The 15,198-nt window shown below is 30.0% G+C and overlaps 1 protein-coding gene and 1 long non-coding RNA gene across 2 annotated transcripts; one reads left to right on the forward strand and one right to left on the reverse strand.

Annotated features, from left to right (window-relative positions):
• Positions 1 to 9,044: 9,044 nt before the first annotated feature.
• LOC143201496 (putative maleylacetoacetate isomerase 2) lies at positions 9,045 to 13,770 on the forward strand. Its single transcript, XM_076412612.1, has 5 exons — positions 9,045 to 9,419; positions 9,537 to 9,588; positions 10,797 to 11,023; positions 11,230 to 11,374; positions 13,347 to 13,770. Exons 1-5 carry the CDS (start codon positions 9,060 to 9,062, stop codon positions 13,556 to 13,558), a joined length of 996 nt encoding a protein of 331 aa, XP_076268727.1. The 5' UTR covers positions 9,045 to 9,059; the 3' UTR covers positions 13,559 to 13,770.
• Positions 12,602 to 14,983, reverse strand: LOC143201497 (uncharacterized). Its single transcript, XR_013006963.1, has 2 exons — positions 14,849 to 14,983; positions 12,602 to 12,837 (listed from the first exon to the last, which is right to left on the reverse strand). It is a non-coding gene; the product is annotated as an uncharacterized LOC143201497 (long non-coding RNA).
• Positions 14,984 to 15,198: the final 215 nt, after the last annotated feature.

Here is a 15,198-nt window from a genome sequence, read left to right on the forward strand (position 1 = left end):
ATATGACTCTAAAACGAATTTACAAATTGCGACAGACCAAACATAAAATATCTTGATGACGTGAGTACACTGTTATTTTAAATAGACTATAGTTTCATCCGAAACATATAATTCTCATAAAGTTATATAATGAATCCGTACCATCAGTGTAACAAGACCAGTCCCCCTTTAATTTGCTTTTTTTGCGAAAACAGTTATTATCTGAAACAGCGTGTTGTTAAAAAACATCCCCTCTAAAAGCATATGCAGCAGATTAAATAACGAACACGTGTGTGAGAAGCACGTCAACTGAGAACGGCCAATGTGCATTATACATATTCGTAGGGCCAGACAACGATTTAAAGAAATTGCTTACAAATATATTGTTCAAAGTTGAAAAATATAAACGCAACATGAACTCTGTTATAAAAACGAAGTAATCGAAAATAACGTGTACTGGAATCTAAAAGGTAAACTGTAAATAAATAGTAGTTTCTGGAAATAACCATTGGTAAATAAAACAATTGTTCTTAGATTAATATGTTATTAGTTAAAATGAATGTATATATTCATTATTTTTGTTATATCATGTTCAAGATTATTTAAAAAATCTCTAAAATCTTTGAATTAATTTTAAAGGGTTTTATTACTTTCTAAAGCATTGTTATAACAGCATTTACATTTATAAATTGGATAATTTTACATGTTTTAAAGTATTTTCCAAACCAGTCTCCATTACTTATTATTTCTGTTTTTGTATTGTTATTGCTGATTCTTTTACATTCTACTAATACAACTTGCATTTTATATTTATCGGAATAAGTAATTGATACGTACAATATTTGGATTGCCAGAAATGTATTGTAAAGACAAACTCCTCATGTTTCTCTCTGAAATCATGTTATAAGTAAAGTTATTCGTTTAAGATGCGAGAATCAGGACATCTTTGAGGAACAAATTCGGAGACGCATATTATAATGGTTTGTCTGTCGAAGATGAGGAAATTCTTCACAGATTTCTGTTGTGGAATCGACCTTTTGAATAGAAGATGCAACAAACAGTTCAGAATAAGACATGAATCAAGATAATCGAAAACACTCTGATGCCGTTTGGACTAATATTATCCAAGGCCAAAACAACTGTCGATCGCCATTTGTGTCAATATTTAGTAAAGAATGTTACTGAAGAATAGACTAACAGTAGTGTATTGGTAGGGTAGTAGATACTATCTTAGCTATGAATTAACAATAACAAATAACAATACTAAGTCTACAAGTAAGTATCTTTTGCCCAATAAAAGATAAATAAATAAATTATCATTGAAGATTAAAGCTGCTTCCAGATAAAACAAAGGTAAAACTAAAGCTTAAACAATTATTTTTTTAAATTAAAACCCTATGAAATGAAAATTAGCGAAAGTGATAATAATACCTAAATATGGAAAACCACCAAACAAACTCTCATCTTACAGGTCAATCTTATAACCGATAATTTCCACCTTATGACTTCATAGCTTCAAGGAAAACGATAATAAATTCGATTCAATAATAAATTTAGAAGAATCTATTGTATATTTGATATATAGCGACATAATGACAATGTGAATTTTGTATTGGCTCCGTGATATTGCAGAAATAGTGATCTCCATGGAGATTTGAAAAGAGACACCATTAACCTAGACGTTAGAAAGCCATCTTTACCATTCCAATATCAGGGAGCAGGCTTCTCGACGGCGCTAATGACACTTATGACTTCTGATAGCCTTCTGAGCTGGTCTAGTATGGGGTAAGGGCAAAACCAGAGCTTAGTCTTGGTCTACATGTTAACGTTGGTATAAACAAAGTTTTAATTTTTTATTTGTTTTAATTTAGGACTACCTAATATTAATCATTGAACAAATTATTGTTCAAAGTATAATTTTAGTGATATAACTGAAATATAATTAAAAAACTGATGTAGTCCATCCTCTCTATCATCCACGTAAAAATTCTTAATTTTAAAATATTAATACTAATAGATACAAATATATTTCCAAAAGCTTTTACAAGAATATAACGAATTTGCTGCAGTTTTCGTCAGGAAATAATAATAATAATAATGCAATATATTCCCTCTAATACAACCTAACCTATCAGACAATAAAGACTGGATGCTAAGACAAAATTAATGAGTCTACAGGGAAGTTAACAAGATATGGTGTATGAGTGGTTCATTCTGCGCATGCCCATTGCGATAATAGACATATTATTATGTGTTTATTATTCCCTAATTCTAGGATTACGTTTTCACTTACTTGTTCATTTTTTAGATATGGTTGTAAAAATTTGATAAAATTCAGAAAACTGTTTTTTTATTGGCAATTGAAGATATAAACAAATATAAACAAAATAACCAGGATAAGGTAATTTTTAAAATCTCACATAATAACAGATAATGTAAATTATAACTCGTTATCTAATACAATTCAGTGGGATACCCGGTAGAGAAAACCTATATTTACAAGTTAGAACATATTGCTGGCGTGAAAACACCTAATTCAAAGGAAATACTATTATTACGATATTAAACTACACCATATATGACGTCAAATTTTTTCTGTTTCTTTATTTCTCATTAATGTTTTCAATACCTCAGTTAGAAGCTTTCATATTATATATTATTTTAAATTATTTAGTGAACACTAAATTCTTGCTTTGTTTTATTTATTGGTAAGTTGTTAGTTCCCGCATAGGACATAGGACGAAGTAGAAAGCAGTAGATAAACGAAAGCCATAGAAGGCAAATTAAACATGAGCTATTTGCAAGGGTTATAACGAAGAGTGGAATAAATAAGCATAGAACGATGGAATTTCATTTAAAAATTTAGGCAAAGAAATTACTATTTTAATCAGCCTGGTATATTTATTGTTTTTGTAATATATATTTTAGATGAGAAATAAGGTAAATAGATAAAAATTAAGTGAATTATAAACATTTTAAAACATTGATAAATATTAAGATGTTTAATGATTAATGTATTAAGATATATGATACATGTCATTTTGTATTGAACTTTATATCAATTATTTTGATTATTTATTTTATAGGCCCAAAGTCAAAAATTAAATAGTTAATTTAATGATTGTTAATACATTCCTTTAATATACAGTTCTCAATGGTAAATAATAAATAACCTATATGTGTTTGTTATTGTTTTACTAAACATGCTAAAGTATAAATTATTAATATTCAAATATGTATTTCTTCATTTATAAGTCCATTTTTATGTTTTACAGGATATAGTGTATGATTGGGTCCTACTGCGCATGCATTATTCCATATTTATGATTATAATATAAAACTAAAGAATGTATACCAATGCTCTGAAATTGTTACAGTTCTAAAAGTTACCTTACATATAATACATTTTATAATGTTCAACCGTGTAATAATTTAAACTGATCAATACACTGTTGATTACTGAAACTTAATGGAGATAGATGTAATAATGGAATTAAATGCCATTTAAAAAATATGAGTGAGTGTTAGCTCTTGAGATTATTATTTTAATATGTTTAAATATAAATATATCTATTATCTTGTAATGTTATATATCAAGTACATTTCTGGTCTTTTATTGAAAATACTGTGAAAACAAGTTGTAGTAACATATCATTTTAAAATTATTCCCTTTACTCTGATATGAGAGAATGATATGAGAGAATTATAAGTTTAGTAACATAAAGTTGATATAAAATATAAATATACAAATTATAGTAATGTACATGTTATAATATCTATTTTAAGTCCAATATATCGATTATATTTTATACAAGGTATTACTTACATCATATCTTAAAATAAATGTGTTTAATTAAATTAAAATAGTTAAAAGCCCCCTATCGTGTGAAAATGCAAATGACCAACGCTGAAGACGTCAGATAGGGCACGGTATCGTCTTACCGGTCTAGGCCGACCCTCCTATTTCGACTTTTTTTCACGGAATCTGTTATACGCGCCAAATAGATCGCCGGTTAACTCCCAAAAAACTCCCCCTCAAAAATCATACCTACCCCGACCTCGGTGTGGAAACACGTGCAAATTCAGTTCGCGAAATGAATGGACAACAGGTTTTTAGCAACCCCTGGCCGAACGAGAGGGAAGGGTTGAGATCGCGGTAGCCGGTGCTTTTTTCCGTCTTGCCGGACTGAGGAAGGGTCAGCCAACGTGATCGTCGTCTTTCGCTCTTCTTTCATCGCTGAGGGGAACGATGAATGCGAAATCGCGAAAAAACTTGCGCAGTGACCGCTTCTAGCCCGTGGTCGTACACCGCGTGCAGAATTGAAAACAGTCGATGAATAGATTTTAAAGAAAAAACGATGCTCCGCATGAATGGGACGTTTTGGATTACTGAACACCTTGTCCTATTCTGCGAGTTTATACACTATCGTTCAAAAGCTAAGAAACACTAAGGGAGAAAGAATTGTGATAATTAAGCATAAATAAATTTATTTAGGATGGATAGTTGCCTCAGTCATTTAAAATCAGTAATCTATATAATTTATTAGGCCTATAAATTACTTTTTAAGGATTTTTTTAATTTGCAGCTGTGTTGTGAAAAGTGGGTACAATGTATTTTACTCAAATATTGTCCATGTCCATAGATAGCCGCTACTTTTTCCCAACTTTCGGTCGATTCACGGATTCCCTCTCGAAAGCACCATATATCTTTTGGGACACGTATTTTTTTATCCACAATTCGACCTATTTTTGATATCTTCTTAAGAAGTCAAGTGCCGTTCAGCAGGTCCCGGCTCATATGTCGGAATAAATAACAGAAGGAACAGAGTCTGAAGAATACAACAAGTGAGGTAGCACTTCCCATATTGTTTCCAATCATATTTTCACCAGTTTTGCAACATGTGATCGAACGTTGTCATTCTGAAGAATAAAATTTGGGTCTTTACTCATATTTCGCCCGGTTTTCGTCTAGTTCTTAGCTCAAACGCATCAATTATAGTCAATAGCGATTTCCATTGATGGTTTCATCGAGTAACGCCTTTAAATCATCGTCTTCAAGTTTTTTAATTCTTAGTTTTTTAATTCTTAGTAATTAATTTCAAGATCATCCATAACGATTCTCGATTCTAGTCTTCGATTCTAGTCTTAAAAATCACCACTTTGAAAATATCGCGACAAATATTCACATGTTGAAATCGATGGAGCATGGTTACCATAAGTTTCACACAGCACTCGATGATTTTCAGCTGATTTTTGTTCAAATTGAAGTAAAATATTAACACTTACTGAGAGTGCGATGAAAAAAATGTTTTGTTCACACTTCGACGAAATGACACATACTGAATTTTAACACATTAATTTTGTTAATTTGTACTAAATATTGTAGAATATACTTAACTAAATATTAGTCTAAATGTTTGATTAAGATTTCCAGTAAATCATAATTTATTTGTTTAATTGTGTTTTATTTTTAATGATCTCATTTTTAACTTAAGTTGGGTAGAAAGCAATTTTGGTTCTTACCTTATTTTATGAACCAATATTATTTGAAAATGGAGATTCTAGAAGATTACTTTCGACATAAAGTGCCTTTTTACCTCAGAAAAAAGAAGAATGCAGCGCACACTTATCGAAAATTGTGTAGTGTTTATGATAATAAAAGATAAAGTGAATGGTTGTGTCAGAATTGAGAATTTGTATAAAATAACATTATATAAGTGACATATTTCATGACACCACAAGACAATTTTGAATGATTTATATGGGATCGGACATCAAAATAATCTGAATTCTCGTGTTCCATACGAATTAACTTTGTTGAACTTTGTTGATTGAGACTGCTTTCAATTATAAATCCTAAATGGGACTAGAAATAAAAATAAACTCAATGCTTGTGTTCTAAATGAATTAACACTGATAAATATAATGCATCAGAATAGCAGAACTTTGTTGTTTAAGACAAGTAACAATCCTAAATCAATCTATTTACACTTCTTCTCGCAATTCTTTCCCTCTTAGGAAACCACACGTTTCAAATAAAAAAATCAATTTCTCTTTGCTTAATTTAAATTTCTAATTGTAAGTATTTTTATTATTATTATCAACAATATATTTATCGCCTCTGTAACTTTCACAAGAAAGCTCAACAAATGTTTCATTTAGTTTCTTTCAGTGTATCTAGAGTCCTATTGCTTTTTTATGATAAACGTGTTCTAGTTTGTCACCTTTATTTATCCTTTCCATATTTGATCCTATATATGAATAATTTAGTTTCTTATCTGATTGTTTCTCGACTTTAGCGCTTTTAGTAGATGTTCATATGATAACCTAGAAACTTTCAAACAAACTAAAATCTTCTTGAGCTATTCATTTCTTTGCTATTCTCAATTATATTTTCAGTTACATTGTCTTCATCAATTTTGCTACGCCCTTGCTAAATAGACTACTAATATTATAAAGTTTTCTTCTTCTTCGATACAAATTCCTATTTCATCATCTCGACTATTTACATCCTTAACAATAATATTAACATTGCTTTGTAGCACTAGTTCAATAACTTTGAAATTTGCGCCTTGTAAATATTTTCAGATCATCCATTCCGGAGTCAAGCATCGGCACTTCAAACAAAGAATCAATTGACAGATCGAATTAAATTTTGGTTATGTCCTTATGAAATATGAAATAGGGAAATGGTATTGAATTTTTAGTTCTGTCGCCAACAATGGGTTTCCGCCAACTTATCAAACTACCTGGTATTTAAACTTGATATAGATAAAAACATCCGACGTTTATTTATTTATCTTACTCATAAAATTACCGTAGTTGTAAATATTATGTTGTCAACGTGGTCAACGAGTTAGCAGTTGTTTATCAAACCGGCTTTCATATAATGTAAACAACATATTCTTGAGATAATAATAACAAGCTTGTTAATTATTTTAAATTTTAAGTTTAAATATTTATGATACTTGACTTGCATAAACAAAGTTTCAACTAATCTTATTGAGAAACATTAAGCAATAACACTTATAACATAAATAGTGATGAATTTATTTAATTGTTCAATATTGCCAAGAAATAATTTATTAATTGAAAATTTATTAAAAAAAACATTCAATTGATTAAATTTACATTAACAAAATTGTTACTGTATGGAGGTAAAATAATACCTAAAAAATTTAAATTATTCAGAACAAATATAGTTTGACCGATATTATCAGTGCAATATAATTATACTCAGTGAAATCTACAAGCTAAAGTATTATGTGAATCTTGTAGTTTTCCATTTTAATGCTTATTTATTTTTTCAGTTAAATATATTATCTAATAAAATAAAATATTAAATTAAATAATAAATATAAATAAAAATAATTAAAAATTAACAAAACATTTCTCTTGTTTTGTTCGTTTTACAATATTGTATATTATTATAAGTTTAATTTAATATTTGTCAATAGCGGATTCATAAGATTTTGGGGGAGTCTGAAATTCCTAGCGTCCCTGGATCCTGCCAGTAATACGGTTCTCCATATCCCATATCTCCATATCTCCGTCAATATCTATATAACATTTTTATATTTGGAACTACTACGTTATAGGATTATTTAGATCAGTAAGTACAGGTTTTTTAATTATTTTTATGTTTTATGTTGCTATATCTGTTATACCAATGTTTAAAAAGAAATGATAGATGAAAGAAAATAGATTCAAAATATAAAACTAAAAGAGAAGTAGAAGAAAAAATAAAAAGCAGAAGACAAAAATGAACTGCACCAGAATTTAGCCGAAGATTTCTGAAAAATTTCTGTGAAAATTAAGAATGTTGATGCCAACGTATCAACTACTCATAAATTTCATTGTTTAATATCAAAAAATAATGTTAATATTTTTATTAAGGATTTCAGAATTAAGTATTGCTTGGGCATATGAAAGTAACAGGGGCGAGAAGGATATTTTTCGTGAATCTAGTTTTATTGTAACGAATACACAGGTCTGCAACAAAAAAAGTGATTGTCAACTAATTTATATGTATTTTAGAATATAATATAGAAAATAATTTGGACAAAAGTCCCGACTGTTAAGAAATTCTAAAATGATCAAAAAGAAGCCTTCAAACAGTTTTGCTTGCCAACGACAGTTTTCATCAAAAAGAAGCCTTAAAACAGCTTCACAACGGCAGTTTTATCCTGTAGTTCATTTCTTACACCTCAAAATAATCTACAAGAACTGTGGAAGGTGTTTTCGTCTGATCAGCCATTAGAGGGCTTATGAATTACAATTCATTTCTACCATGACTGATCCTCTAAAGAATAGTGAATTGCTTTTAAGGAGGTCATAGAGAAATTTTTAGGTAATCATAAAGACTCTAACCATAAACAAATTCTCGAAATTAAGAGCATTTTAAGTTTTAAGTTGCCTAATGAGCCTAAAAGTACTTTTTTTTCTCATTCCCACCTGGACTAGTTTTCGGAAAAATTAGGACATGTGAGTGACAAGCAAGGTGGACAATTTCACCAGGATATTCAAAATACGAAAAGAAGATACCAAAGAAAATGGAGCGTCTTAATGATATCAAACTACTGTGTTAACGTTTAAGAGATTCCTTTTAGGCTTTTCCCGTAAGTAAAAATCTACAAAGAGGAGCTTCACAGGGAACAAGAAAAAGTGTTACTGTTTGCTACTGAACGTATATTAGAAAAAACAAATTATCGTTCACGGTTTGTAATTAAGATAAATAATATTTTTCAGGTCTATTGTATTTTATCTTAATGTATTAAGAAAATTTGTCAGAAACGCGTCATCGTGTGACAAAAATGAAGTAATTTTCAGGATCAAATAGAATATGTCACAAACTAGCTCTTAAATATTTCTTACAGACTTGTATGTACTTTAATTTTTGAATTATTAACTTGTCAGTTGATGAAAGCCATTTTTATCAAACGATAGTTAAGAATCACTCGAAAATAATATTAAATTAAAATCCGATTTTTTAATAAAGCTTATTGTTGACATTATGCCTTAACGTTGCCATTTCTAGTCCCCATCAGTCATTCCTCGCCACCGAACCCCATATTCAGATAATGGTCGAAATCACCTCAAAAAACCGAAATATCCGCAAAAAAAACAGCGATCTAACGCGTCGCGGCCGAAACCCGTTCGCAAAACAAAAAACAAAACCTGTCGCCGGCTCGCCGTCGTCTCTCTTCCAGTCCACGTGCTGCGTGCTCCAGACTCTCGTCTTATTCCACTCTCGATTCTCGTCGCAGTCAGACGTCGATCCGAAAGGAGCTCGCGAAGAAACACGAAAAGAAACCGGGGAAGATTTGGGGTTAGAGTGCGCCCGAATCTGGGGAAAAGCCGATGAGAGAATAGAACGGCGGCTTTCGGGACTCGTTCGATTTATTTTTGTTGTTTTCGCGATGGCATCAGCAGTTGGCAAGGTAAGTCGAGTTGTTTCCTTATTTTTTTCCGCGTAGGGATGGTCTCGACGCTATTTTATCAACGACGATGTATTATCTCCATCTGACCCTGACCTAAATCTACTGCTCCATTTTCAGACTATTCTCTACTCCTACTGGAGGAGTTCCTGTTCGTGGAGAGTCCGAATAGGTAAGTTTAGAATTAGCTATATTTAAAATTAAATTGTTATTAATCGATTTTTTTAATTAAGTAAGATTATTAAAAATTCCTGTAAAGACATCAACACCTTTTATACAACTCAACATCATCAACAACAACCCTTATAAATATTATTAAACTATTACGAAATGGTCCTGTAATTTTTAGTTATTGGATTCTCAATTTATGTCAAAGGTCAAACTTCTGAGGCCATAATAAATGGTTATTTTGTCCTCTGATACCTATGGAGAAGCGATTAAATACGAAAGTCTCGTACAAGACTCATTCTTATTGTCAGGCAGTGATCCTATCTCTTGATATCAGTGATTTTCACATCTGCAGCTTCAATATGGAAGTTTTCAGCGATACACAATTTTAAAATAATGTTGGTGACAAAATATTAACTATCACGCAAAGATCTATTAATTAACTGTTTTTATCTTCGTTTGCTTCAATCTGTTGTATCAGACTCATTGTGTTGTGATCTGGTTTTTATTGGTCGATCTCTTCAATAACATTGTGATTACAAGTGATGACATATTGACATGTTTCTCAGTTGATCTGTTTTTTTTTACTTATTGAATCTTTATCGTAAATAAGATTTACGGCTAATCTAAATAACACTGTTCATCTTATTTTACACTTATTATTGTCTAATACGTCGGATTTAATGTCTATGGTCAAACTAATGATAGGATTTTTTAAAATATTCTCTCTGTTTTACACTTTTTTTTAAGGATTGCCATATTGTCAACAAAATAGCATTTAATGGCCAAGAGGCTACTTTTTGCCCTTCTCTTAGCTGATTCTTCACTGTTGCATTTAACTGTGAATTCTACCTGTGAATCATTTTTCTTAGTTTTATTTCGTCATCAAGTTGAAAGAATATAATTAAAATATAGTTAATATAAACACAATCAGTTTTCACGGAAAAATATATGGTTATATTCAAATCAGTTACAAAAATAATAGTTATTTAGTATATAGTTTAACGTAGTTATTTATTCAAATACCGGAATAAAAATATTCAAATTCGATAAAATTGTCGTTAAAAACAATGTAATTAAATGAAAATAACACAAGAAAACACTCATTGGTATTTTATATCGCCCACCGATACACGATTAATATCACGAAACAAAAACAAAACAAAAGAACCAGAGTCGGATTGAGTAATAATTTGTTGTTCTATTATTTAGCGCTGAATTTGAAGGAAATACCTTACGAAATAAAGCCGGTGTCTCTGATCAAAGCTGGCGGTGAACAACATTCTAATGAGTACAGGGACGTAAATCCCATGGAACAAGTGCCTGCTCTGTTTATTGATGGGGTCACGCTGGTTGAATCTCTTAGCATAATGCACTTTTTGGAGGAAACCAGGCCGCACAGGCCGCTACTCCCTGCCGATGTCATTAAAAGAGCTAAGGTATGGCTATATCACAGCTTATACGTAATAATTTATATACATTCTAAAGGCCAATGTCAACATTTAAATAGTGTTCCGAGCAATTAACTTTCTTGAAATAGATTCGCCTTATAAATATTAATATTGAGAGATTACGCAACGTTAATTTGAAATTGTGTTGGAGACTTTTTATTGTTTTTATTTACTTACTTATATTTTATTATTAGGTTCGTGAGGTGTGTGAGATTATAGCCTCCGGCATCCAGCCTCTTCAGAATTTAACAGTTCTAATACACGTCGGCGAAGAAAAGAAAAACGAATGGGCCAAACACTGGATAAACAGAGGATTTAGAGCAGTGGAAAAACTTCTAGGTATAGTTAATACATAATACTGATCACACAGTTATCTATAGGGTGGATTATCTGTTTTTTTTCTTAATAATTAATACTATTGGAAATACACCTGTAAATATTTTCGAATTTTTATTTCAGAAAATACAGGTTAAGTACTAAATAGGATTGTTAATCTAAGTTTACAGTACATTGATTCAGTTTGTTATGCTATCTCACTAAAACAAAAAAAAATAGAAATAATGGCTTAGGGAAAAATATTTCGGTTTTTAATCAAGGCTAATTTATTCATATAAATTTCAGCGATTAATCAATGATAAATGTACCTTTTTGTCAAAATCTTAGACTTCTGGGAGAAAGAATCAAATCAAGTGATGTTCATAGGTTTACACTATTTAGAGTGTTATACAGGGACCAGAATAAATTATAGTTTAGCGGAGCAAGGTCCGGGCTATACGGTGGATGCATCAAAACTTCCCAGTTAAATTCTCTCAATTTTTTTGAGCCAAGTAAATGTGTGTTGATCTAATGTTGTCGTGATTGATGACAACGTCTTTCAGTTCCATTAGTAGGGAATGAAATTAATGGTTTGGCCATATTCTAATAGCTCTTCATGAACAATTCCACAAAAAACTTAGCATCACCTTCTTTAGTGTTAATGCTGGCTTTGCAACCATTTCTAAAGCTCTCCCGGGTTGGACCGCAATTCTTTTCAAGTGTTATTGTGATACATTATTAATTTTTCATCACCGGCAATTATTCGTAGCAAAAATGGTTCGATTCCGCTTCGTTTTAGGTATACAAACTTAGTACATTCAACTTTTCACTGCTGGTTAATGTAGAAACCAAGTTTAGAAATCCTTTTGGTATCCAGTTATCAAACAAATCAATTCTGACATTCACGTTCATTTAAGCACTTATCACCATACAACTTTCTGTGAGATTAAACAGCACTTTTTCTTTTTCAGTGGAAAAATATCAAGAATATCCTTTTTTAAAGCGCAATAATTTTTGACTAAGCAAATGAATGATGCTACCTTGACATCTACATTGTTCTCGGAACTGTGACCTTTGAAACGCGCTTCACTAATACTTCATTGAATAAGTTTTACTAGAAACATATGACTTTAAAGCTATATATTAGGAAAACTGAAATTACTTTTTCTCCAACCCAATTTTTGTTATGTTATTTTGTAATGTACATTATTTCTGAAAGAAAATTACTCGTTAAAATATAAAAATATACAATTTAAAATCAAAGAACTAATAATTTAATATAACTATTGATTGATGGATTGGTAGCCGCAGTAATTAAGACGACAGGACGGTCCTCCTACTGCTGCGATAGTAGTCGCGGGTTCGAATCCCATGTAGAGCTTCAGGTGGCTGTTTCTGGGATGATCTCCGGTTGGTGAGTCTGACACTAGCAGCCATGTACTCGGAATGTAGTTTGAAGTATCCCCATTCAACAGTAGATCCAGCCACTAAAAATTTAAGAGATTGACGTGACTAAACTCTACAAACTTCCAAAGTAAAACATATTACGTATGAACAAATGTTATTAACACGTATTACAACGTATTAATTATAAATTATTTACCGATATATTACTTAATATATGAATTTTTTTTTGGCGACTTAATGGTGGAATTCAATTATTCATGCATTTATTAAATTGATTATTCTATTTTTTACTCCGTTCAATATACATAAATAAATTCAGTTTTTAGTTTCTAAGATAATATAAATATATTTCTGATAATTTGGTGAAGGTATGTTTTATTATCTTATATTTCAACAGCAATTTGTATTTCAATCTTCAACGCAAGATAAATACAAATTATACTTAATTTAAATATAAATACACAGCTTTAAGTCACTATAGTATTAGTTACAGTATGGTTTTAATCAAATTAAAACTGTTACAAAACACCAACGAGGATGGTTCTGGAAATTATTGTTATTTCAATCATATTTTATTGTTCATTTTTAGGATCTTGTGCTGGTAAATACTGCGTTGGAGATGAAATAACCTTGGCCGATTGCTGTCTGATACCACAAGTTTTCAACGCCAGAAGATTCCATGTCGATCTGAGGCCGTTCCCTATTATTCTCCGAATAGACAGGGAATTGGAAAATCATCCGGCGTTTCTGGCTGCCCATCCCAGTAACCAACCCGACTGCCCCCCCGAAGCTCATAAATAATAATTACATAAGTCTGATCATTAGCTAATGATGTTTGTTTGTTTGTTTCATATTTGATGAAAGTATTTTGTGTTTTTTACTAGTGTGGATTTTATTATTATTAAGCTAAGTAAGCCAATACTGATATGGTTTGTCTTTTTTCGTGTGCGTTTTATATACAATTATTCTGCAAATAATTGATAAGAAATAAATATATTTTAATACCAAGTTAACTATTTTTTTGTTTTATTCCGTAAATGAATATTTATGATTTAAATTGTGCCATTAAAATAGAAATGAATATCATTTAAAGTAAATTCAAGTACTATTATTAAATGTACAGGAATTCTACTACCAAATATAGTAACTCAAAGACATTTAATGACATATTGGAGAATGTACCTTTAATTATATTCATAATGACACAATAGCGAAGTTTCTTTAATAAAATATTTAAGAAATGATATTCAGATTGAATAATATATTTTGTTATAACCACTACAACTTCAATCTAAATACATTCATAAATAAATAAATTCAATTTAAAATATTTTAAACTATAATTTACATAATTTAAGTACAGCATAATTATCACGTCGCTAAGGATACTAATTAATATATTTGATAGGTATTTCCAATTATTTATATTTATATTAATATTAAACAATGCTTTAGAATATCATTGTATACAATTTAAAACAAATTTGAGCACTATTTAATGAATATGAATTAGAATATCATAAATATATTAATTAAAAATCATTTGTTAAGCTATTAGTGAGTATTCTTTAATTTTCTCCTTTTATAATTATAATTGTATCGGTGAAGTTCTTCATTTTTCAGCCAAATATTTAGAAATTAAATTCTTTTAAATACATGTATTGTATTGCAATGTAATTAATACTCATGTATACGAACGTATTCAAGTTTTAATTTTCAGCTATTTAAACATTTTAGTATTATAATATTGTTTACCACTTGGCGAAGGTAAAATATATCATCTTACCATCATTATCAATAAATTCAAGGCAAATCATAAAATATTCAATGTATAATTCAAAAAATATACATATAAATTAAATAAGCAGGGAGATATTAAATCACCATAAAGGCTAATTAATATATTCAGGAAGTATTTTGAATTATTTATAGTAAACCATTAATGTTTTAAAAATTGTTAAACATGTTATAATCATAATTTATATGATTCTTATGATGTAGTTTTTGTAATATATTATGAGAAGTTTCTAGAGTAATACTAACTCAGTTAAAATTAAAATATTATTCCGAGTTCATAATATGTGTACTTACCTTTCTTGATATTGCACCAAAGCAGTTCCAACAAACAAATATCCACTAGCTTGTCACTTTTTCTCTCAATTCAACAACATTTGAATGATGAATTAACCATGGTTATGATTTGGATAAATAAAACGGAAAATAAATTGTATCAAAACACAGACGAGGTTATAGGTTGAATGATATCAAATTTCCAATAAATTATTTGTAATAAATCTTCAGCAAATTTTATTCATCTCAGCCTTATCACAGAACAAATAACAAATTGTACAAAAATTAAAATACTGACTAGAATTATATATGGACGGACACATAAAAACACTAAGTTTAAAATTTTGTGGTTTTGTACTGTCAAAATAAAA

This window comes from Rhynchophorus ferrugineus, unplaced genomic scaffold (assembly GCF_030347505.1).
Source record: "Rhynchophorus ferrugineus isolate W39M unplaced genomic scaffold, kcgeb_rfMv2 rfM8, whole genome shotgun sequence".
Taxonomy (NCBI): Eukaryota; Metazoa; Arthropoda; class Insecta; order Coleoptera; family Curculionidae; genus Rhynchophorus; species Rhynchophorus ferrugineus.

What these genes read in the sequence shown, in the direction of transcription:
- LOC143201496 (XM_076412612.1), top strand. Translation starts at nt 9,060, where the DNA reads ATGGTCGAAATCACCTCAAAAAACCGAAATATCCGCAAAAAAAACAGC. An exon ending in TTCGTGGAGAGTCCGAATAG is followed by an intron (nt 9,589 to 10,796) that starts GTAAGTTTAGAA and finishes TCTATTATTTAG; the next exon opens with CGCTGAATTTGAAGGAAATA. An exon ending in ATGTCATTAAAAGAGCTAAG is followed by an intron (nt 11,024 to 11,229) that starts GTATGGCTATAT and finishes TTTTATTATTAG; the next exon opens with GTTCGTGAGGTGTGTGAGAT.